The 26,158-nt window shown below is 26.3% G+C and overlaps 2 protein-coding genes across 2 annotated transcripts; one reads left to right on the top strand and one right to left on the bottom strand.

The window, feature by feature from the left end:
- Positions 1 to 948: 948 nt before the first annotated feature.
- Positions 949 to 6,580, bottom strand: LOC111038211 (E3 SUMO-protein ligase KIAA1586-like). Its single transcript, XM_022321220.1, has 6 exons — positions 6,403 to 6,580; positions 5,582 to 5,689; positions 4,509 to 5,497; positions 4,069 to 4,361; positions 3,538 to 3,876; positions 949 to 1,124 (listed from the first exon to the last, which is right to left on the bottom strand). Exons 1-6 carry the CDS (start codon positions 6,430 to 6,432, stop codon positions 949 to 951), a joined length of 1,935 nt encoding a protein of 644 aa, XP_022176912.1. The 5' UTR covers positions 6,433 to 6,580.
- A 60-nt stretch (positions 6,581 to 6,640) lies between these two features.
- LOC111038222 lies at positions 6,641 to 24,210 on the top strand. Its single transcript, XM_022321235.1, has 13 exons — positions 6,641 to 7,561; positions 7,693 to 7,879; positions 13,028 to 13,215; positions 13,487 to 13,567; positions 14,200 to 14,307; positions 16,197 to 16,295; positions 17,954 to 18,043; positions 19,815 to 19,985; positions 20,557 to 20,781; positions 20,924 to 21,157; positions 21,409 to 21,513; positions 23,553 to 23,749; positions 24,090 to 24,210. The coding sequence occupies exons 2-13, from the start codon at positions 7,783 to 7,785 to the stop codon at positions 24,103 to 24,105; spliced, it is 1,611 nt and encodes a 536-aa protein (XP_022176927.1). The 5' UTR covers positions 6,641 to 7,561; positions 7,693 to 7,782; the 3' UTR covers positions 24,106 to 24,210.
- Positions 24,211 to 26,158: the final 1,948 nt, after the last annotated feature.

The following is a 26,158-nucleotide window of genomic DNA, read 5'->3' as shown; positions in this document are numbered from 1 at the left end:
TATTTTCACACCGTCGTGTTAAACTCGTTGAAATACATAGGTTTCTGAAAAAAAATCGAAAAATTCACGTGGGCGCTAATAACTAGACATATTATGCCAATTGTTCTTACCTTTAAAACAGTAATTTAGGTACAATAAACTATATGAATCTAATTTATTATTAATAACCCTAAAAACTATCATAAATGTTAATATTAGGTATAGGTATTTAAATAATTTTTAGTTGGATAAAATTGTATAAACACATTAATATCTTCATAATATATTATAGGTAGGTACTTATCTAATAATCTGCATCAAAAATGCTTATTATATTGGCACTATTTTGCCAATTTAGCATTAAACATAATTAATTGTTTTAATCATAAAATAATTACCTGTTTTGAAAACATCTTACAATATAACGGAAACTTCAAATAAGGCGAAACGACGATCAATCAAACAGATATATTAAACTCGAATAGCCAAACAGGTAAATTGAATTATGTTGGTCAATTAGTAGATCAATTTAAATAACTTTAAAAAACCAGTAGGTAATATTAGTTACACATTAAAAAAAACATTTAAACGTATCAAAAACATCTGGTGCGCGTCAGTAGTGCGGCTGTCTAGACGACTAGACGAATAGTACAATAAACTATAAAAATAATTCTGATAGTATTAAAAAAATATTTATATTATTTTATATTATTTTATTATAATTATATAACTATAAATATATTTTTCAGTAGATGCATATGTGATAACTATGGGACGTCGCTATCTATTTATAGATATTAAAAAACCAATAATCATATATAGCATGTATTACATGTCACTTTTGTAACTTCTATGCGTTATTACAGAGTGATTTCTCATACACCACTGAGCCACGATGTTTTATAGATATCCCTAAATAGGCCTATTTAATTTTTTTTTACAATACATCTATGAGTCCGAACATAGATATTACAGTGTGTCGTCACATTTGAGACTTAAAACGGACATCCCATAGACTTCAACATCTTCTCTTTGCACAGGGAATGAACATATTATACCTAATTGTTGAGCTTTTCGACATGTAGATTGGCATAAATGAAATATTTCATATTGGGAGGTATTAATCTTACCAATTTTTGGTAAAACTAAATTAAAAATAATCGTTCATAATTTAATCCTTTTTTCATAAGAATTTGAGAAACTTTGACTATTGAGACCCACACCAGTATTCCAAATTTATATAAAGACCGTACCAGTTTTCTGTTTACCATTATATTGTTCTAAATGTAATAATGCATTTTTTTAAGCATTAGGTATAGACGTATAGTATACGTTGTCAACGTATTAAGTGTATTAATGGTTTTTGAACTTTCGAAGAAACTGTGATGGCTTATGTTTTTATACAAACTACAAAGTATAAATAAGATACAATTTTAAAAGTAAATGTACAATTTTTTAGACTTTTTATCGTGGAACATTATTTCGATTGGTATTTTGTTAAAAATCGAAGAATAAATCATTATCTATATTTAACATCTTCATTCTTCAGGTGGTCGTTTGTAAGTAAAACAATCAAGGGTAGACTTCCATTTTTTCTTTTGAAGGGAATGTATAAAAATATATTTGGTGCCCTATAAATATATTTTTTCTTATGGCACTTAAATTTGACAGGCCCGCTACCTAATACAAAAACATTTTTATATTGCTTTAATGTTGCTTTGATTGTAGGTGTGTGCCATGAAGCTATATACCACACAATTACTCTATGCTCATTTAACTGGATGAGACTCATTACTTAATTGTGCATTTAGACATTTAGTGTTAGTATAATGCTGAATTATTGAACTTAAAAAATATTTATTATAATTTATTAATAGCTTTAGTTTCATTTTTGCCTATACTAAACTGTCTATTGTCTATAGTCTATACCCATTGGCTATTACCTAATTAGTAATTTATTGATGTTCGCAAGGAACTGTATTGGAAAGAAAAATAAATTATGTCTATCGCCACGCAAATACCCATATAAAATCCACATTATAGAATATAGATTGTAGCCTGTTGGTAAGTTGAGTAGACACATAATTATCAATCGACAATCGATATGCCAACGAGCTATACGTCTCGCTGTCTCGAAAACTCAGGTATTCATATTTCATATACAAGTAGGACTCGGACGTAACCTATATACATTAATACATAATCATTTATCGATGTTAGAGTAAATCATAATTTAATAAATGATGTATATCTACTGTTAATAAATTGACTGTGAATTCGAACGGGTAAATATTAACATGTTAATACTCTGGAATCCCGTGGGATCCAATCTTCCAATAATTTCAATAGTCTGTCACGAGCATTATTTTCCATGCGTTACTTTCCTCCAGCCTGTCGCAGGTACTCACTACTCGTCTATATTGTATACTTTTATCTTCACTTTTTGGACAAGTTAAGTTGTGGACTAGTGGTAGTCAACAAGACAAGTTGATTATGGTTGTTTATTAATTCAACGTAGCCACGTAGGTAATTTTGAAAAAAATCATATAGTATCAGTAGTATTACTAGTATTACTCAATAGTCTATCGAATATGTCAAGGAATAGATATATCACGAGAGAACTATATTAAGGCTCTCTAGGTATATGGTATATTTATATCCTGTATCTAAATGTATATCCACGAAATGCATATACATAGTTATAAGTTATTAACTGTCACTTGTCAGTTGACAATATTTACATTGTTAATACAGTTAATATAAGTACACAATACGACTACAAGTAGACAATTACAACAGCGACGGAGCAAACTTTTTGAGTTTTTGGAGCAAATTGTCCATTTTTAATATATCTACCACCAATCATTCCCTTTATTACACTTGAAATGATAATATATTAACGATAATATTTGTTATGACAATTATTGTGTTGAGGTGTTACAATAACACCACCCACCTATATTAGACACGAAGCAATTACTTCTATTAATAGTCCCATATCCCGCCGCCACTGAACTACAATAATACAGCTACTAAAATACGACGGACTATATTATGCAAATTCAAATTATCATTAACTATAAATAATCAATATAATTAATATAATACTGAAGGGCGGTTCATAGCTCTCCGTGTCGTGTAGAGTTGAATGTATAGTATTTAACTTGTAGGTAACGTGTGACCAGCATTTTGTCGCCCATGTATTAAATATACCGAACACCAGGGATGTAGTCCTAAAATTATTTGTGAGTATGCTTAATATGAGGCAGCTTTAGGGGGGCTTTTGTCATCAACCCCTACCCCCCCCCTCCTCAATCACCGTTCTATTACCTATATAAATTAATAATAATACATTTTATTAACTTCAACAGTGTAATAATTAATATTATTATAAAATTTATTTATTTACCAAATACATAATAACATAAACATAATATTAAAAACTTATAAATTAAGGTTATAGAATATTCCATAAATTTTGTTTTAAACTTTCTTTTTCTTTTCTATTTATTTTTCTGGATCTATTGTCATCAGCCGTTCTATGGTGTAAAATCCAACTTTTGACATAGTCTTCAGGGTCCCATATACTCAATGGTGGACCATTAATGTTAATCATCATCAAATTTGAAATATTGTGAATTGTCAATCTTGAGCGTATGTCAGTGCAAATAATATTCATTAAGCTAAATCCACGTTCACATTCTGCTGTAGAACATGGGATCGTTTTTATCAAATTATTTATTTCATTTAGTTCTTCAATTTCATTGGTTTCTTCGTCGATTAATATTCTTAATCCTCTTAATGTTTTTTCTTGATTTAAAAGAAATCTGTTACAAAGTCGTTTTACTTCCTGTTCACCAAAACGAATATTTACATCAGCTGGCCATGTTTTTTTATCTAAAATTTGAATATCTTGTATGATTATTTTATCTTCTTCATTATTATCTAATAGTCTCATGTTTAAATTGTTAATAATACTTGTAATAAATTGGTTTTTATTGATACATACTAATTTAATATTATTACACAAAGGGATATTTTTAAACATCATTTGTTCGATAGCCTCGACTGCTTCAGCATAATAATCACCATTGATAGTTTTTAAAGAATCAATTACTCTAATAGTTCTTTTAATTTTTTTATCAGCTTGTATCAAAGTTGCATCCCGACTTTGCAAATCTAATGACAGTTGAGATAATTCAGACAACACATCACACATAAGTGCCAAGTCTGAAAGAAATTGTAAGCTTTCCAACCGTTTACAAAGACCTTTATACTTGGATCTAGTTTTTTGATCACGATACTTATCCTCAGAAGCTTCTTTAAAGTGTTTGTATAAAGCTGGATACATCTTCCAAACTACTTTTACAGTTCTATAGCTGCTAGCAACCCAACGAACATCGAGTACTCGACCAATTTTTAAAAATATTTCATTTAAACTTTCACAATGCAATTTTAATTCGTTTTGGTTCTTAGGTGATCGACTATACAAAGAATATAATGTGTCCAGAAAATATTTGAAATGATACGTTGCTGTAATATCTTTTAACACATCATTAACTGCCAATTCTAACCTATGGTTAATGCAATGCCAACTAAATATTATTGGAAATTTTTCTTTTAAGCGTGCAGCAACTCCATTAGTTTTTCCTAAAAGAACACTGGCTCCATCTGTGACAAATGATATCCAATGTTCTTTTAAATAAATATCAGTAAATCCACGTTGATGTAAACATTCAAGTAGTTGGTCTATGATGTTTATAGATGTTTGACTTTTCAATTCAATTAAATCCAAAAATATAAAAACAGGTGAATCATATGATATGGAGGCTTTGAGATAAATAATCATACCAGATGATGAACTATTTGTTGTTGATTCATCAATTAATATAGAAATCTTTGAATTGGTTTCTATAATATTTTGAATAATTTTATTTCTCATTTTAGTAGCTATATGATCAATAATAGAAGTACTTGAATATCTCGAATGTAATGTTTGGCCTAATAAAACCCCATTCATTTGTTGTAATTCAACAAGATCTGAATGGTCATCAAATGGTCGGTTATTTTTTGCAATAAAATAAACAGTGCGAAATATTTTTATTGTAGATTGATAATGTTTAGAAGTTGAAGTTTCAAATGATGTACTTAATTTACTATGTGTTTTTTCTCTTGAAATATTTAAAGCAAAGTTGTGTGCTTTAGATCTATTGTGTCTTGATATTTTATGTCTTAAAATACTTAAACGAGTAACTAATTTTGAATTGGTACCACCATCAACGTTTATTTGACTCCATTCAGTTGAGATTTCAACACCTTGACTTTTACATGTTTTTAATTCACCAACATTTTTACAATACAAACATCCAATTTTACCATCATCACAAATGAGCCAAGGATATCTATCTTTTTTCTGAATCCATTGATTGTAAGTCCATTCAGAAGGCCAAAGATGTACTTCATTAAATGGATTTGTGTTGGAATTTTTCTCTGAAGCATCTTTGAGTTGTTTCTGATCCTAAAATATTATAATAAAAATGATCATTCAAATATTGATAATATTTTCTAAAAAAATTATATTAAAAGTACTAAACAATATTACCAATTTTGAAATTTTAGATGGTGTCTTAGACGATGATATACATGTTTCCTCTGAAGTAACTGGATCATCCGGATCTGAATTTTTTTTTTCTTTGAATAATTGTTTATCCTATAATATAATGTCACAGTAAAAAGTTGTATATATACTTAGGTATATTAATAATACTGTGTACTTTATATATTGTGATATATTTCAGCTTCAAAATATAATCATTAATCGATTACCTACGCATATTTTTGTCCATTCATAATTTTAGACATACAATTATTTGTATGCATACTATTTATACTCATACGAACATATCTTTTATATTCATTAAGAGTTTAAAAAATGTATAATTCATTTTAAATTATGTTTATAATATAACAATATCAATTTTAGGTATATTGTTCATAATTTAATTTTTAAATTATAAATAACCATCTACTTAATCATTTATTACTTCAATTATCAATTAATATTTAATTCACAATTTATAAGAGATAAATCTAGTTTTAAATAATGTACTCATTATTCTATTATATTTTTAATTATTTATAAAACTGTTATTCTTATAGCACCACTGGTATCGAATGTAACAAACAAATTTTATAGTAATAATTATTAAATTATTGTGACCAAATTTGTGTATATTTATATATTAATATTATATTACAAATTACAATGATGTTTTAATCATCGTCGAAGAAACAAGGCAGATAAAATATACAGTGAAATAGTAATATTATCATAAACATTTTGAAGTGTATATTTTATTATTTTCTATTATTATTTTCTAATAATTATTTAAAATAAAAGTTATTTATTGAGTATTGACTTACCTTTGTAGATCGTATTACAAATTTATCCATATTGAACTATATTCACTGAACACAGTACCACAGTGACTAGTGACTCGTAGTTACTAGTTAGACTGTCGAATGACAAATAAGTAAATAACATAATAATATACCTACTACGATATAATTATTATTGATTGTTGACAAATCTTAAATACACTGTACAAACAAAATACGTCATAATATAATTTTATCATGTTATCGATAGCGTCGATAGCGGCTAATCTAAAAATAGACTGTTGTATACAAAAATCCATTTAAAATATTATATCATATTATCTATGAGCAATGGGCATTCCGTAACCCGCATTTCTCGACAGTTAGACATAATAATATTATGTTATAGAATTAAATGATTACTGCCTACTGACATAAGACAATTTTTGTGATGTGACCAAGTGGCTAATGCTGGGTATACGCACGTTTTTCAGAGCATACTTGCGGTCTCTAGTTTTTTTCTTGAGTATGCTCTCTTTTTAAAATTTGGAAAGTGGGTATGCGGCGCATACCTGCGCATACCCTCCACTACATCCCTGCCGAACACTACTCGACATGGCGATGTGACGTGAATCCACCTTTATTCATAGTAATATTGCCTGGCGTGGTCTGTGCTACCATACATCGCACAAAGTACAGTACACACAATGTACGCGGAGTCACGTCATGATATAATATTTAGAGCAACACGGTAATACGTGGATCGTAACTTTCTGACGGTCCGATCCTCGGGTAGGCGCGTTGCCGTGTGCGCACTGCGCAGAGTGCCAGAGTGCTGTAGTTGTCCGTAAGCTCTGCTGTACACTTGGACCACGATTGAGCTATTCAAGATAATAATATCTACAGCCGCGACATGAACCAAACCTGGATGTCGACAACCATGTAACGTGTTCTCTTGATATCATGCATTTTTTCTACAAACCGCAGTAACTTACATAACCTAATAATATTATTAATGATTATTCAGTATTGTTTTCGTTGTAACGTAACACGGCTATTAGCGTTGTCCTGTTCTATTGCCTATTAACTTACTAACGACGCTGATACAGAGCACATGCTTATTGCTTTTGAGTTTTCTTAATTATAGTAATTACGGTACTTGTGGTTATTGTTGTTTTCCAAATCCTAAATATCATTATAAATTGTAAGTATTTCATTAGGAATATAATATTTGTCAAAGGTACTATAGTTACCTACATATTGTATATATTTTTTATTTATTTAATAACGTATTACGTTCTAACCGTTAATTAGTGTTCTGCCAATTGATTTTAGTGCATTTTTTGTCATATGCGTACGCGTAAATAAAATACCCAAGACTTAATTCAATTGACGTTTATATGTGTCGTTCTTGTACCATCTTCTATGATGTCGAGTTCCATTGAAATTGATGAGATAATATCTAATTTAAGAGCAACCATCACATCAAACAAAGGCGGTGTGCAATTAAATTGCATTGAATGTAAGTACCTACTAACTACCTATCAATAGATATAATTAGTATTATACTGCCTAGATATATTTCAAGTCTATATAAGAGTGTGCATTGTAAAAGAGTTTTGTGTTTAAATAAATTAAAATAGAAAAAATATTTAAAAAAGTTAATTTTGCTGTAGGTATATTATTTTAAAACTATTAAAAATCAATTAGTTTTCATTAATCCCAGCCTAACACATAATAATGATTAATACAATATTTAACAAATTATAAATGAGCCATCAGCTAACCAAATGATTTTAAATAAAAACTATTAGTAGGATGCATTTTTTTTTACTAAATACCTATTGAACAGACAGAAATCCATTAGAATTTCAGGGAAGGAGGATAATATTTTTAGCATATTATATTTCAAACATTAAGGACTGTGCTCTACATTCTAGGTATTCATCTATAAAAATGAATATAGTTTTTTATTTTAACAGATATGTAGGTAATAATGTAATTTCATTATAAAGGTAATTACTAACAAATATTTATATAATTAAAGAAATACCGTAAATGCATACAGATATGAGCTGAAAATAGGGAGTGAAGTTTAAGTATAACATTGTTAGAAAAAGATTATATGGGACTTGAGTCCTTTCGTAATATGTAGGTATATTGGCTATATCCATCATATTATATTGGAAATATAAAAAAAAACACTGATAAACCACAAACCTATGAATGTTTGTGGGTAATGCTCAGTCCATAATATATTATGTACATATTAATATGAATATGATCATAGGCGTGTATAGGGAGCATCCCTGCAGAGTAATCATAATCATAGTTGTTAATATTTTGATTAGAATTGTGAACTAAGATAGTTCATGATAAGAATTTAAATATTTAAATATTTTTTTTATTTTTCTTATTTGGGAATTTGAAAAATCATTGTGAGAATTGTCGGTTTTGTCACAGAACATTTTGGCCTCTGTTTTATTGCTTATTTTCGTACTACTTTCAAAAATAAAAAATTTTTGATTAATTAGTTCATAATTTTAGATTCTGCGCAAATATATATAATATATAACATATAATAAATCTATTACAATGATGAGTGTTTTTTTTCTGTCTACTTACCATCAACATTTAGGAAACTAAAAATGCTCTGACTTTTGACATCAGTATCTTTTCTGATAAAATGAATCTAGTTGGTACTTTTGAGAGGTCAAAATTGAAATTTCCTAGTAGTTTTTTAAGGCTTTTTGAAAAAACTAGTAATATTTATGCAAAACTAATTTTTGAAAAAATCAATTTTATTTTTTGGCGTGATTCAAAAACTATTTTCTGTAGATACATAACATCTTCACCAGGTATTTATATTAGAATTTTCCATGTATGGTAATATTTTCAAAATATTTTGATTCTTTTGAGTTATTTATAGCCTTCAGAAATTTTCGTAATTTAAAAAAAACTTTTACTCAGTAACAAAGCTATAAAATCTAATGCAAGGTTCTGCATAAGTGTATTTAATGGAAGTTCAAAAATATTATAGAGATTATTCTAGATTGATTAAGATCTTGAACATTGTACTTTTAATCTCTGAAGTACTTGGTTCCAATTTTTTACCAAAAATCACCCTCAATGTTAAAAATGTGACCATTTTTACTGCTCCTTAACACTTAGGTGACATCAGACACAAAAAATAATACACATGTGAAGCCAATGCATTCATTGCTCTTTTAAGGTATTAAGTGCCCATTATATTTTTTGGGTCTTTAAACACTTGAATAGTTTATTTACTATGAATTATGATATATACATTTTTTAACACATTATTATTAGCTATTCAGTTTTTAACTTAACCAGTAAAAAGTAAATTTTTTATTTGAATCTTTGTTTCTTTATTGTTTATTATAATTTAAAAATGTATGATTAAAAAAGTACTTCCCTATCAATTAAAACATATGCATTATCTATAAAATAAATGCAATTCATAAAGCAAGACAAAAATAAATGTATAAAAAAATATGTAGGTATTGACATACATTTTTCAGTTTTAATCTTTTAATACTGTTTTAACATGGTTTTTTCCTAGACTTTTTATTCTCAAAGTCTTCTATAACAGTATTATTAGTGTTATTTTCATATCCTAAACTTGATGATAGTTTGATACTCTTTGAAGATAGATTTGTTTAACTGTTTTTGGCTCATGGTACTTTGAAGCTCTTCTTTAATTAAATTTAACTTGAAAAATGAACGATTTTCACTGCAGTTGGCAATCACCATTGATCAAAATATTCAAAAGGATATTATTATGTTTGGAAATGTTTTTTCTTATCTATCTGATTCTAAACTGTGTTCTAAATATTTGTATATACTAGAAATACTGAATTCATAAATTTTAAGTGTATTTTAAGTGTCTTTTAAATGTAAACATTCTAAAATGAATTCATTATAATTAATATCCACATAATAAAATTGCAAATGTCTTATGATGTATTTCTTTTGTCAAAAAATCAGTATATTGATTGATTTGTATTATTTATTACAATTTTGTAAATGCATTATTAATGTATAAGTTTTTATTTTGAATTTTTCTTTTCCAAGAAACTACAAACTTTTGTTAGTCTATTTATTGGGGAATGTCCTTTTCTTAGTTCATTGATGTAAATCTTTATAGTTGGAATCTGGAAATTGTTCTGTAAGGATGATTTCATAATTATCAAATTTGTCTCAAAATTCACTTAGAAAACCAGCAAGAGAATCAAATAATTTTGAATTGACATTCTACATCAATGGTGAGGTTTTCTTAGTTCATTTTTGTTTCTTTCATTAATTCTTAATAACATTTTACTCCATAGTTTAGAATGAATAATATTTTCTAGTTTTTCAATTTTCTTAATAAAGCACACTTTTTAACAACTTAATGTCCACCTTTGTGAATAATGAATGTCATTTGACCTATATAAAAAGGCCAGGAGTGGAATCAACATTAATTGAATAATATTTAGCCATGTAAATTCTGAAATAGTTGTATTTAGCACTTGTCTCCCCATTATTTTAATAATCTCATTACATTGGATCGGAGGAAAGCAGGTTAAGCTCTAAACTATTTAACTCGAGAAATGCAGGATTTCTTCTGCTTTGATTTCCATATTCCTTTAAAAGTTCCAAAAGAAGTAGATGAAATTGGCTTATTTGGCTTATAAACTCTAAACTGCCCAAATAGTTCATGTTATGTTAGGATTCAATGATTTGATTTTCTCTGCAAAACTCTCTTGACAATAATAATTTTATTGCAGCAATAATTATCTTCAATTCTTCCTATCAATAATTTGCATTCAAGTTTATTTGATTAGCCATTTCTGATCTATGCTACCAATTGTCCTTACAGAAAAAAGTCATAGCAGATTCTCTGTGCATTGAGCTATTTTCATGTTCCAAAACAACCTTATGAGCATGTTTCCAGCCATTTAATCCATGTTCACAACTAATTCTAGTTCTTTTAGAAGAAAAGAAACAATATGGAAAACAAATTAAAGCTTTTTTTGAGGGAGAATAATATAAAAGCTACGACTTATCAATATTTTCACAATTTTTAGTTGGCGTGTAGATATAAACCTGGTTAAGTGTTTCATTTTAATTTTTCAATTTTTTGATGATGTATAATTTTGTGTGGAATTCAAAAAGTTGCTATCTTTATTTTGTAAAAATATGGAATCTTTTCTTATATACCTATATATTTTGTTTTACCTCAGTCAATGTTTTCCAGTTTCCAGCATCATTTTATATTAATGAATTGCTGTCAAACGTTTCTGAAGCATCAACAAACTATTTTTTAGGGATTAAAGAAGAATATTGAAATAAATGTGATTGTTGGTTAATAATAATCGATTTTTGGACTATTAGTAGAATTAAGTTGGTTTCTTTTCTTCTTTGGGAAAAACAGAAAAAAGATGTGTTAGCTTGTTAGGTAAGAAATTTATGGTTTTTGTTAATTTCTTTCATCATAACTTTCTGCTCTTTGAAGCACTACTAGGATATGAATGCTTTGACATTTTGGAAATGTTTATAATTTATTGATAGTCAGAAAATCTGGAAGCAGTGACAATCGTCTACTTAAAAAAATATCAAATGTACATATAGTTGGTATCTAAGTAGATGATGTAAAAGTGATGTTATATACAATATTTGTGTTGATAAATTAAATAATACCTAATTATTTAAAACCTCATCCACTTTTGAGCATATTGAATAGATTTTTAGATACTAAAATAATCAACAGAAACTAAATTATAATTTGCAATCGGCAGGTTACAAGGTTGTCATTCACTGCTAGTGTATGAATAATAGAAAAAAAAAGTTAAAAAAATCAAAATTTTTTCCTACCGACTTATTTGAGGTTTAAACACTTCCATTTCAATAATCATACTGTAAACACATTTGTATCTTCATCATAACTGAGATTACTAATTGTTTAATTATAATTGCTGTTATGATAGGTACCATTCTCAAATATATCAAATGTTTTTTTTTGACCTGAGTTGAGTGTGTAATTAACCTATTTATAATCATAATAACAATAAAGTAAATAATAATTAAGATTAACTTTACTGTAGTGTTAACTTACGAATTGCACAATTGGACATAGTGACAATTGTTAATTTACCTTAAAACTTAAAAAAAAAAAAATAATGAAAAGTATTATACTAGAGATTTTCTGTAATATGCCAACAGGAATTGCCAGTTGACAATATTTGGGGGTATCTACCTCCCCTAAATCATTCAATTCTATAGTGGTTAGGACCACCCACTCATCAGTGCTAATCTTGTAACAACACCTGTGAGTGTTTCCACTGACTAATTTTTAATTACTTACATTGGTACTTGGCTTAAAACTGTGTAATATTGAATTTGTAATGGGATGATTAAATGCATGTATGTTGAATAGATTTCTTATTTCCTTTTACAAATGTTTTATTTTATCATTATACATTTAAATCCCCTATACTTAATTTCCATACTTATAAAATTTCTCTCAAAGACTGCAATTTTTAATTTTTTCAATTGAATAGGTAATAACTAATAAGCTATAACAATTCATCTTCACCCACCTAGATTTCAATTTTTAAATTTTATCAAACAACATTTTTTAAATTTTAATTAGGATTTGTGATTTCAGCTGATTATTATAATTTAATTGGTGAACCTATACCGTATCGAAAACTAGGATACAACTCTTTAGAAGAATTTCTTGAGCCTCTCAAGGTATTCAAAATAAAAAATAAAGGATTCCACAAATTTGTGAATGTTGTCAGTGATGGAAAGACTCAACACTTAGAAAAAATGATAAGCAAACAAAAAACCAAGGTAGTATGAAATAAATATATTATGTATTTTGTTTAAACTAATATTTAAAACTCTTTTAGGAATAATATAGTTTCATCAAATATGATTTTATTGATATTTGTGTTTCTTTTCATTTCTATTCCCAATTATAGTCAATGAATTATTTATACATTTCAAACAGAATGGTAGACCATTTTATACCATTATGTTAAATTTCAACAGTTGAAATAATTAATATATACTTAAGCCAATAATTTTGTAAGTAATTTTTATTGATGTTTATTTATTTTAGTCTAAACGTTCAAAATCCAAGTTATCTGCAGTACCATATAAGAATTTGAATAATACTCTTAATGGTTCCAACAATGCTATGGTAAGTTTTATAGTATTTTATCATCTAGTTTTTTTTTAAAAAGTATTTAGACTGTAAAATATTATTTTTCTGTTTGTCATACCTATGTAACTTATATTCTATTATATTCAAAAACCGAGTATAAATCACAATTCAAAGACATTTATATTGACTCGACCACAGGTGATGTAGCCGGTCTTGGGAGAGATATCGAGAAATTAATGAAAAAATTGCACGGTACGGGATTTGAACCCGCGACCCACGCGCCGGACTACCGGACGTGTAACACTGGGCCACCGCGAATTATTAATTAAATCTCGATATTCCCCCTTTAGGCCAGAGTGGCAGTGTGTACGGTTGAGAGAGAGTGATGAGGCGCTGGGGCCGTGTCAATATGAATATTTATGTCTTTATAGAACAAATACATATTTTGATAAATAACCTACTTAAACATTTTTATTTACTACTCATTTTAGGTATTATTAAATAACTTTTATCTAATTAATTTTTAGTTAAAATTATATTTTCTATACTTTTCATTACCTAATTTCTTATTTATATAATTTAGAGAAATATGCAATTTGATTTATAGTCTTCAAACTGTTATTACCTTTATTTTTAGTTATTTTACATGTGCTTATGATTATTTATAGCAATATCGGTTGAGAAGAAAAAGACAATCGGTCAATTATTTTGAAAATCGTACCGCTGATGGAAATCCTACCATCAAAGAAAATGTTAGACCTCCAAAAATGAAATATGTATGTATTCATTGATTAAAATTTTTAACTATTTACTATGTACAATGTAAAATTTATCATTAGGCAAAAATGACTAACCATTAGAAAAAAGGGATTAATACTATCAATACTATAACAACCACAATTTAAGATACTACATTTTGTATGCGTAGTAAAGCCCATGACATCGATAACATTTTTGAACAACTAATATCTTACATTTTTTTACTATTTCAAGGCTGTTTAAATTATAAACACATATATGTTCCATAAATTTACTACTTTTTGATTATTAATTAATTAATTTTATTATTGTATTTAATATATTATGTGATAGGTTTTTTATGGAGAGGTATTCATTTTTTACTGTGGTGGTATTAGTAATCACACTTGGCCCCCAAACCCTATCAGGCAGAGCTCCCCCTGTTTTTCCCATTGAAATTAAGGGCCATGTCATGATATACATTTTGGCGGGACCGGTTTAACTGTATAGTATGGTAAATGTATGGTATCTACATAATGTAATTTGTTTTTTAATTTGTTTTAACTGGATCTAGCAAAACACGAATCGTAGCAACTCCCGATTGCATTCTTTTTTGCAGTCACAGAAAAAAAATGAGAATGTTCTTTTTATGTTACTTATTAAATGTATTTATAAAAATTTTCATAATGACAACTAGTTAAAGTATATTCTAGTACTTATAACTTATAGTATATTGTACATTTACCTCATATTAATACATTTAATTATTTTAATTTCAAAGAAACAAAAATAAGTAAGTAGTGTTACTTTAGTAAGGGTTTATTAAACTACCACTATTAATAACAAATTTTAACTCCAGCCAATATTAATACAATTTTTGCAACTACTTTAATTTTTTAAATGAAATTACTCTTTATGAATATTAAATATATCATTGATTATTATGTATATAATCATCGAAATTAAGTAAGATTAAACTGTAAAACCATTTATGTTTCAACTGCTATAACTGGGTTAATAGTAATTTCATCTATTTTGTTTGTACCTACTGACAGAGCCGCATTTAACGGGAGACAAGGGCAGGCAATTGCCCCGGGGTGGACATTTTAAGGTGATCGAGGGGCGTCATATTTTTAGAAAATATTTCATACTATAATATTGTACATTCTCCGTTACAAATTTTGTATTAAATTTTTAAAATAATACAATATTATACACTTTAATATTTTAAAACTAATGGAGAAACGTATTAAAAATTGTAATATGTTTCTCCATTAATATTTAATATATTTCTGCTGTTTTTGTGATAGCATAAAAAGAGAGGTGAAAATCATATGATATTTTTTAAAAATATGTAGAGGTGGCAAATTTTATATTGCCCCGGGCAACAATTTGGATAATACTGCACTACTTACTGATCTTTTGTAGTAGCAATACAAAAGTATTGTCTTAGGGTTCAGACTCGGTGATCCATTTTTTTTTATACAGAGTGTAACAGAAAGATATGACAAATTAAATTACTTGTGTTCTTAGCAATATTAAAAAATTTTTTTATTCTTATATAGTCAATGGTTGATAATAATTAATATGGGTAGTACACGGGTCTATTAATTCAATGAAAAAAAAAAAAAAAAAAATATTGATTAGAACAAAAGTTATTTCATTTGTTATATCTTTCTGTCACACTCTTTTTATGTATCCAGTTTTTACTATTTCCTTTTAATTTTAATTACCTACATCCCAAAATTAATTTATAAGCAGTAACAAAATTAACAGCTGTGTAATAAATAAAAAATATAACCACTACCTAACTCAATCTTTTTTAGACCAAATTTTCGAGTTGTATAAACTTACAACAATTTTAGTCTCTAGTATTGTATAAATTGCATTTATATCAACTTTAAATTAATATTTTTAATTATTTCAGGAAAATAAATTACTGAACAACGAAAATAAATCAAAAGTATTTGCTCAAGACCGATTACAAAAATATGGGAAAAAAGATATTAATCAAATTGAGGTTAAGGTAATTATGATAGAAACAAACCATAGAGTCTAAGGTATCTATTTATAAATTAAAATGCCACATGCATGTCCAGTATTCAGTAGAGGTTGTTGGGTGGATAGTATACGTATTTTATGATGTTCATATCTTAAGTTAATTGGAAATACTTAAAAGATATACATAACCAGAAAAAAATGATTTTATGCTTGTTTCTGATACTTAATGGTATGAAAAATGAATATGAAAACAATTGGTGAAAAAAAAGTATTTTAAGAGTTATAATCCATATGTACTTGTGATGTCTCTGTGCAGCACCAGTATAACAAGAATACCTCATAACAATTATTATTAGTATTATCGTTAACTATTGATCTTTATCATAGACTGACATCATTTAATTCACAAAAATGACCAGGTTGACAATGGAAAACTAAAAATATTTTTGTATTGATGTTTTTAATTTTTGTCTTTTCAATATTGTTATTTGGCTCCTGGTTTTAAATGGGGTGCTTTGGACTTGTGTTTGTCTCCTAATAGTTTTTGTTTGATAATGTCGTATTCATCAACATCTATAGTTGTAGTGAGATATGACTAAACATTTTATACTAAAATTGGTACATTTCTTAAAATGCGTTGCCGATATTTTGTGGTTAAGAGGACGTGATACCTGCGTGTGTTGTCTCTGTCTTACAAGTGCGTAACATAGCAAATTTTACTCTCAGCACAACACGTGTAGCTCCGTTAGTTCAAAAATTAGTGCGAATTGACCTCTTATAAAATCTAAAGGTAAGATATTATCTAGGCAACCTCATAGGTTTTTTATTATATTTTAATTTTAACGCGAGTTATGAGTATTTTAAAATTGTAAATTTTTTATACATCTTAAAATACTTATAACTCGCGCAAAACAAAATATTTACAACAACAACTCGATGTTACAAGCACAATGTACTGACGATTGTGTTGGATACTGGAATCCTATAATATGTATTATTTAGTAGACAGTATTGAATATTATTTATTGTAAACTAAAAATAAAATATCAAAACAGAATCAGTATTAAACACACATAATATAATATAATATTTTTAAATAATCATAATACCTTTGAATACCGAAAACTCGGTGGCTGAAATGTTGTCTTTTAATTGGAGGTATCCGCTATTCAGATAGTTAAGATTGTAAAAAGTTTGTAGTTAGTTCCCAAGAAAACAACTTGTTATTGAAAGGTGTCCGTTTCATTGTATTAACAATCGGCAGACAAGAATATTTTTATACACATTATTCATACGGTTTGCTAAAGCCACCTACAAGTGCCAACATCCGACGTGATGACTTCTCATGCACATTTGGATATCACTTTAACTATAAATAATTTTTTTTTCACATTTTGTTTTCATTGGTATCAAAACCAAACATGATAATTTTTTTCTTCTACATAAAACATAAAAAAAAATATCGACAAGACATGAAGATTTGGCGAGTGAGTTTATAGTTATTAAAGTTGATAATGTTTTAACTATGCGTTGTACTTGAAAATATTCTTTGAGCTGAGATAAGAATTATTATTTTTTAATTATTACTTATCTTGCAGCCGTGCAAAATACTTTAGAACATGGCACAATAATAATTATTAGGTACTTATTATATTTAATAACTAATCAATTTGTTTTTTTCAGAATGAAGAATTAAAAAATGAGACTATAATTGATGATTCATTATTGGAACTATCAGAGATTTTCACAAAAAAATGCAATATCCAGGAAACGGTAAACTTAAAAATTTGGACTACCAAACTTTACACATGCAATGAGTTTGGTGTTATGCTTTATTTTCTCTCTTTAATTTTTGTTATTTACATTTAAGCTACCATTATACTTAACATATGTTTTTATTTATTGGTTTGAGCTTGAAATAGTAATACAAACTACTACCCAGTGGCGTACTCAGAAATATGTAATGATAAAGTGTTTTGCTATGTACTTGGAAAGAGGCAGAATGGTATTATTTCAACTTTTAAGGGGGGATGCAAAAGTATTTACCAGCCTATTTAACTTAAAAAACTGCTTGTTTTGCTTGCACAATCCTTAAAATTTTGTTTAGTTCAATACAATTAACATTTTAAATAATTTTATACGTACTATCAAATAATGTGGGTTGCTAAATAAATACATATTTTTTTTATATAGACAATGTATAAAATTCATAATAATTTATTATTAGAGTACAATGTCTATTATATGAGGTATTTTGGCCAGTGCATTAAAAACTTTCTCATGTACCTATTAGTGAAACTTCTGTCTGATCTGCTAAAATAGTTTTACCTATTAAATGGAGTCTAAAAAAATATATACTAGAATACATTTTTATTGCACACATATCATTTTTCACAGATGAAATCTCAGTCTTAGTATACTACTGGTGATATGCATAATACTTTTATTGAATTTTAGGAAACATTTCACTCTCACATAGTGTTAATGCTTCCAACCCTTTTTTTTGGATGTTGACCATATTCAACCAATACCTAACAAATTATATTAAATTTATAAAATAATATAAAATATAATAATCATAATTACTTTAAATCTTAGCTGACGAATTTAAAATGCTGAATCTATTACTATTAATAAAATGTTTCATCTATATAAGTATTATCAGGATTATTCCACTTGTATAATCAAGGTCATCTAAGGCCACCACAAAAATAAATAAGTGGAAATAATTCTACAAATTCATTAATTGCTGTAAATCTTTCAACCAATTTTGTGGCTCATACAGTTTTAGAAATTTTGATTTGGTATTTAAGTCAGTCTCATTAATAACACGTGATGGCATTTTTGTGTTAAGTATTTTCAAATATTACATTTTTTAAGCACACCCAAACTCTTTTGTTAGACAATTACAAGCTGCAGAAACGTCCTCATTTAATAAATGAGCAGCACAATAAACATATTGATTAGACCTTAGGACATGTTCCCCTTATAATTGTTTAAGATACACTTTAAAGTTTCCAGCCATGTTTAAAGCCTTAGACAACCTTGACTATACATATTAGTGTACCTAATCTATTCCATACCTATGAAAAACAAAATATTTATTTATGATTATTAAATATTAATAATTTATGCAATATTTAACCTTTACTATGGCGAATATAATATATTTCCCTCTTAAGTTGTTAATTTCAATACATTTTTATTTTTTCTGTTTCACTCTAAATGTTAAACTACGTACATAATATACAAAGTAAAAATATATAAACATGTAACATTGATTAATTATAAAAGATATTAGTCGTTAGATATTAAACAATGTTGAATTTAGTCGTTCGTAGCAGTTCTATATTATCTACACATTAAAATGAATTGATTAATTTCTGAACTTTGTAAGTTTATGGTTCATAAATACATAATTAAATAGGTTAAACAGGTGATAGACATACAGTTGAATTTATGTTTATAAAAATTAATTACCAATTTAATATGAAATATACAAGTTTGAAATTTTATTTGAATTGTTCATCATATTATTTATAAGGCATGCAGTATACCAATACAACCTAAACAAATACCTTCATATTACAATGAGCAGACTAACTTGGAAATAAATCAGTATACATTTGAAAGTAAATGCAAGAAAATTGTAACAGTAGTAGCTGTGTTAAGTCCTTCAAGCATTTGTGTCATATTGGAAGATAGCAATACTAATGTAAGTTGATTATTGTTGAATTTTATTAAATACCAGTAATAATTAATGTATCAATAATGTAACAATACATTGACACTTAAAAATCTATAATTGTAAAACAAAACCAAATTTATTCACTAGAACCAGAGCTTTAAAAGATATTTGGTCAGGTAATAATATATTAAGTGTGATCTTAATATATAAATATATTATAGTGATAAAACTATCATAAAACAAATAATTTAATTGGCAAATTTGATGAGATAATTTCAAACATATATTTCGTAAACTAAGATTAAAAATAAAATAGTTTTTTTATTTTGTTATATTAGTCATGAAATTATAAATTTCTATTTACAACTATGGCCATTAGCATTACATTTGTATATATATATATATATATATATATATATTCACATTTTAATAATAATTTATTCAACTAAAAATTGACGGACGAATCCAAATAGAAGAAAAATAAAACAAATACAGTTTTAAAATATAATTTAGTTATTTAAGTGCAAAATATAATTTTATGACTTACTATTACTTAAATAATTGCTAACATTCAATCAATAATTTGAATGTTTTTCAGACAGTGATAACTATATTAAATAAATTGAAACCATTTGATGAATTCCCATTCATCAAAGAAATTGTAATTGAAAAATTGTTGGAAACCAAGTGTATTCTAATTCCAAACAGTGTAATTACAAATCCCCCTACTGTCACTCTATATTATTTGGAAACTTTGATGAATATAAATGATGTCATATTCAGTAGTTTCTATGAAAAAGTAACACCAAAGATTACTTCTGGAGTAAGTTATTATTATTTGTAAATATCAAGTCATGAACATAATGTTATTTTTTGTTTGAATGTATTGTAGTCAATAGTTATATCAATAATTATTATGATAAATATAAATATAAATTGTATTTTTTTCTTTGTTATTTGTGTAGGATAAATTTGATTCTAGCGAAGCTAAACTAATATCAATTGAAGCTGGATACTGTTATTTGCAGTTTAATCAAGATTTAATAAAATCCCTGGAAAAACTTTTTTCATCTGATCAATTTTCAGGACCTTCTTTAAAAAATTGTAGAGATATTGATTATAAAGATACATATTTGGCTTGTTATAAATCAAACATTAAGGGTAGAGTTAAAGTGGAGTATTTCGTTAATGATTATCAAGTAATTTATCATGCAGATTTTATTTTATACTAGTATTTAAGATTATATTTTTAATTAAAATTTAAAAACTAATTTTTTATCAGTTTAATACTATTTAATAGATGGTTTTTAATTCAAAAATTAATTAATAATTTGTCTATATTATATTTGTTATGTAAATAAAATAACAGTTTTGTGACAGGTAATAATTTTTTTGTGAAAAAATAAAGTAAATATGTAGTTTTAATGTATTTTTAATATTCAAATTTTAGGTTAAAGTATTTTTTATTGACTATGGCTGTTTCAAGATTGTTGAAATAGATACACTAATTGATTTGCTCAGAGTTGACGCCCTTCTTGTTCGAATTCCAGGTCAAGTAAGTTAAATTTGCTTTTAAGATAATGGAATTGCAACACCGGGAGTGGTATCTGCCTTACAAAAATAATCCCTTAACTACATAGCAAATGTAAGTTCAGCCGAATTTTTGTGTTGCAATCTTTGTAAGTCACTGTGTTTGTATTTCAGTCTTTTAGGGTATTTCAATTTATAAGTGAATATTATGATTATTTTTAAATACTCATCCCCTGCTTAACAGTTTTAATATTGTAAAAACTGACATACAAACATAGATAATGTTCTTACCTCTAAGTTAGATTAAGGGTCAATTCACTCTTATATTAAAAGTACATAGGAAGAGTTGTACATTACATATTATTAAAAATTGAATACCAAATTTTATTTGAACTCAAAAATTCAATATAATTGTTTTGTAATAAACCATATGATATAATAAGTATATTTTTAAAATAAAAAATAAATTAGTAATAATCATAATCAAAATAAACAGTAATATATATATATGAGTGCCCTAGTTATAGTCACCCGTACACCTAAATGTTTAATCCTGTCTTAGTTTACTATGATTTCATATTTTCAAACAGGAATGCCTACATAATATTTGAAAATTTTATTTTACTATTTCTGAGCATGCAATTTGAATCCGAAAGTAAGAAAACAACTTGGGCTTTCAGATTCTAATATTATTTTTCAGTAGTTTTGTTAAGTACGCTGGTGTGCAAACTATGCATAACCGAAAAATTGAACAAGCACAACTATCTAACACAAAAAGGTTTAAATTAATTATAACAACACCTCAACAATCTACAGAATTTATATTTGCAGTTATTTACATTAAATTTGATTATCAACATTTGTTGTGCAAAATAGTTAAGTGATAATGCTTTAGTCAATAAAATTGATATTATTTATACTTTGTAAGTATATAATAGAAATATATTTTTTTCTTTTATTGGTCTTGGTTACATTATATACTACGCTATTAGTTTACACTGTATTTACATATAATTTATAGAAAAGTTTATGCTTATATTATTTACTATAGAAATTTGATGATATTAATATTTGATTGGAGGTCTGGTTATAAAGCTTCTCCTAGTAATGTGGTATATTGTATATTTCAAATGTGTTTGATTTTTGAGTCTTCAAACAGGTTAGGTTAGGTTTTTTTAGTAGTTGAATAAAAATTTAAAGTGCATTAGTAGTTTGTTTTAGTACAAATTACATAATTTTTAATTTTTATTAATTTGTACACATTTCATTGATTATTAAATAACATGCTAACTTTTTCATTCTAATTTATTTTTCACAAATTTAATATTTTTTAAAATATACATTATAACATGATTATTTATTACTAGTATATACAGAAATTAACAAAAATTAATTTTATTATATTTATTGATACCCATTTATTCACTTAATTTGATCAATTAATAAAAGCTTATCAAATTCAAGTTTTCCACTATATGTCATTAAATGCTATTTTTAACATTGTTGTTTGTATATTTTAGATTTCTGTGTATATTTTGCTTATTTTAGCTCCCACAACTCCCAAGCCGTAATAATCATAGTTAGGTACTATTTTATAATAGAGTAAAATTATAATATATATAATAAACACGATTATTAAATAAAAAAAAAAAATGAAAGTTTTAAATGTCAAAAATAAACAATGTTAGTATATAACATATTTTAATATACAATAACATAATTTTAATATAAATACAAGTGAATTATATTCAATTTTTGAAGATCTGTTTGGTTTAAATTATTGTTATGGTATAACATTTGTTTTATCATAAACTAAATGTTTATTATTAGAACAAAATATGTTACTGAAAATAGACCAAATTTTATTTTTTTTCTTGGGTGTGAAAATCCCTAGATGTGTACTCCACACAATTTATAAATTGAAGGGGGGGGGGTTAGTTTCTAGCCATTAGATGACTATGTGTTGAAAATATGTGCCTTTTTGAAGGTGATTTAAAATTGTTTCTTGAAATAATTTTTTTTTTGTCGTACTTAATTAATTAAATTGCTCATTTTAATTTGTAGGCTATTAAAGTGGCATTGCACATGTTTCCTCCCGAAGATGTTACTAGCAGAACAGAAGAAGAGTTATTTAATATTTTAGGGAATAATACCAATGTATCTATTTATAAACTTAAAGATTTTAAGGGACAAATTCCATGTGTTCAGTTATGGAATATTGCATATCCTGATACATTTATCAACATTATTTTATACTCAAGGTTGGTAATAAAAATAGTATTAGTATTTTTTGTCAGTAGTACAACCATTCATACAACATTTTATAATTTAAGTGCATATTTTAAATTATTTTATATTAATCAATTAATTGAATACATATACATTTCACTTTATCATAGAAAATGTAGAACTCAATTTTAAGAAATAATACCTAAGAATATATTTTTTTTTCATAGTATTAGTTTTCTGTCTTGCTTTTTGATATTGCTTGTGGCCTAGAGAGAGAAAACAAATATTGTGCTGACATCCTCTTAATATTATATTTACAGCTTTTTAAATAATATTATTTTATTTTTACAATGATTTTCGTTTATGCTTTAGATTATTCAAGTTTTGAAGCAATAAAGTAGCATTGGATACAAAGAAGAAATAATTTTGGATTCAATTAATAATATATTTAATATTTATCATAAGTTAAATAATATATTTCATAATGAAGTTGCATATGAAATTATATTATACGTCCAACATTTTTATATTTATACCTAAACATACATAAAATAAAGAGAGAACAATAAAAATGGTGCTATTTTTGTTATAAGTTTTTTATTAACTTCTCTTAATCACTGTTAAGATAATCAAAAAAATTTGCCCATTGTCTGTTTTGTAAATGTCACAATTTGTTATTGCTTTCAAACAAAAATATTAATTCAACAGTATTTAGCACAGCACGGCAAGATTATGAATGACAATATTGACAAGTCTTGGCTTTTGGCTTACAATCATAATGAATTTCCTTTGTTGATCAATCAATATTGTCAATCTCTATTTACCTATAAATAGGTATCAGGCAGTAGATTAGTGAAAAAGTATTATAATTAAGGTAACTAAAATATAATACTTATACTAATTTTGTATGTGTTTGAAGTTTACATTTTTTATTGTATTTTATTTGTAAATTAACAAATTCTCATAGAACAATTTTTCGTATTTTGTTGTAATTCAAATTGAATAACAGTAGATACTTAAAACTGTAAAGAAATTTTTATATTAGCATTTTTTATTCATTATAAAATTTTAAAAATATGTTTTTCTCTTAGGGTTTTTTTAAATATTAACAAAACAGTTAAAAATATAAAATATGCATTGGCACAATTTTTTTTATAAGAATTTAAAGTTTAAAATTTGACAAAAATCTTAAAAACCTCAAAAATGTTTAAACAATGACCTAGTTGCAAATGTATAAACTGTTCAGTTTGTATAGATGTTATAGGTAAGGATTGAAAATGTATCACAAGGTATGTTGTAAGTTGTTCATACTGTCACCAAAAAATAATAGTAAATATATAAGCATAGTTTTTTGTTGTTGTTATTTTAAGTTCAAATTTGAATGAAACAATAACAATCTTATTTGTTGCAATTAAAAAATATTATTATAATATATGCTGACTAACAGACCGACTCCACTCAGGATCATTTCTGTATGCAATGTTTAAATATCATTGGATTCAAATTTTACACAGTCCATATCAGTCATCCATTTGTAACCTACATACAGCTGGTATCCTCCTTTTTACTCTAATAATGTCCATAAAAAACTTTAACATAATTGTTTTATTTAAAATTGTAGAACTTAGCTGTAAAGCTGCTTACAATTAGGGGTAAGATTTTTTTCTCTGTTTATTTGTTATAAATATTTAAAGTTTATATGAGTTAAATAGTGGACCAATGTTTTTTTGCAGTACGCTCCACTCATAAGACTTTATATACATGTAGCTCTTGTCTAAAATTCAATTTTTATATACCAAAGAAGAAGAACTACTCAAAACAAAAATATTCTGATTGGAAATAAAGAATTAAAATTCATTTATTATAAGAAATACCAAAAATATAATTTTTTAGAAAAATGTTGTTTTATAATGATATAAATATTTTCAAAAACTAATCAACATTTTTGAAATACCCATTGAGTTTCTTATGTTGAATTGTATAATAAGTAATTAATTGGTAATGCAAATATAAAATAATACAGGATTACATTTAATAATGTCGAAATCTGTAAAAAAAATGTAAGTATAGGAATATTGAATACCAATTACAGGAATACGTCAAAATTATTCAAAAAAATTCATACAATTATTTTATTATAAATATACTTATTATTGTATATCGGTTAAAAAAATTAAAAATTAATCTTGTCTGTTAATAGATTGGTACCCATAAGTTATCCGTAATTAATATAAATAATTGTCTTGGTAGGTTACTTACTAAACTCAATTTTCTTTTGGTATGTCTGAGGTCACATACTAAACTTCTATGGTACTTATAACATTTTTCTGATATTTTTACAACAATTGTGGAGCTAAAAATACAAAAAAACTAATGGATACAAATAAATCATTACCTGTTAGTTATACTTCCAATCATATAATCCATCATGTTCATTATTC

Source organism: Myzus persicae, unplaced genomic scaffold (assembly GCF_001856785.1).
Source record: "Myzus persicae strain clone G006 unplaced genomic scaffold, MPER_G0061.0, whole genome shotgun sequence".
NCBI classification, from domain to species: Eukaryota; Metazoa; Arthropoda; class Insecta; order Hemiptera; family Aphididae; genus Myzus; species Myzus persicae.
This window is presented reverse-complemented; position numbering and strand designations above follow the sequence as displayed.

Bases quoted from the DNA above. Each gene is read 5' to 3' on its own strand.
- LOC111038211 (XM_022321220.1), bottom strand. From the start codon at position 6,432: ATGGATAAATTTGTAATACGATCTACAAAG. The intron at 5,690-6,402 runs GTAAGTCAATAC...ATTATATTATAG, and splicing joins TTGTAATACGATCTACAAAG to GATAAACAATTATTCAAAGA. The intron at 5,498-5,581 runs GTAATATTGTTT...ATAATATTTTAG, and splicing joins CATCTAAAATTTCAAAATTG to GATCAGAAACAACTCAAAGA.
- LOC111038222 (XM_022321235.1), top strand. From the start codon at position 7,783: ATGATGTCGAGTTCCATTGAAATTGATGAGATAATATCTAATTTAAGA. The intron at 13,568-14,199 runs GTAAGTTTTATA...GATTATTTATAG, and splicing joins ATGGTTCCAACAATGCTATG to CAATATCGGTTGAGAAGAAA. The intron at 21,514-23,552 runs GTAAGTTAAATT...TTTAATTTGTAG, and splicing joins TTGTTCGAATTCCAGGTCAA to GCTATTAAAGTGGCATTGCA.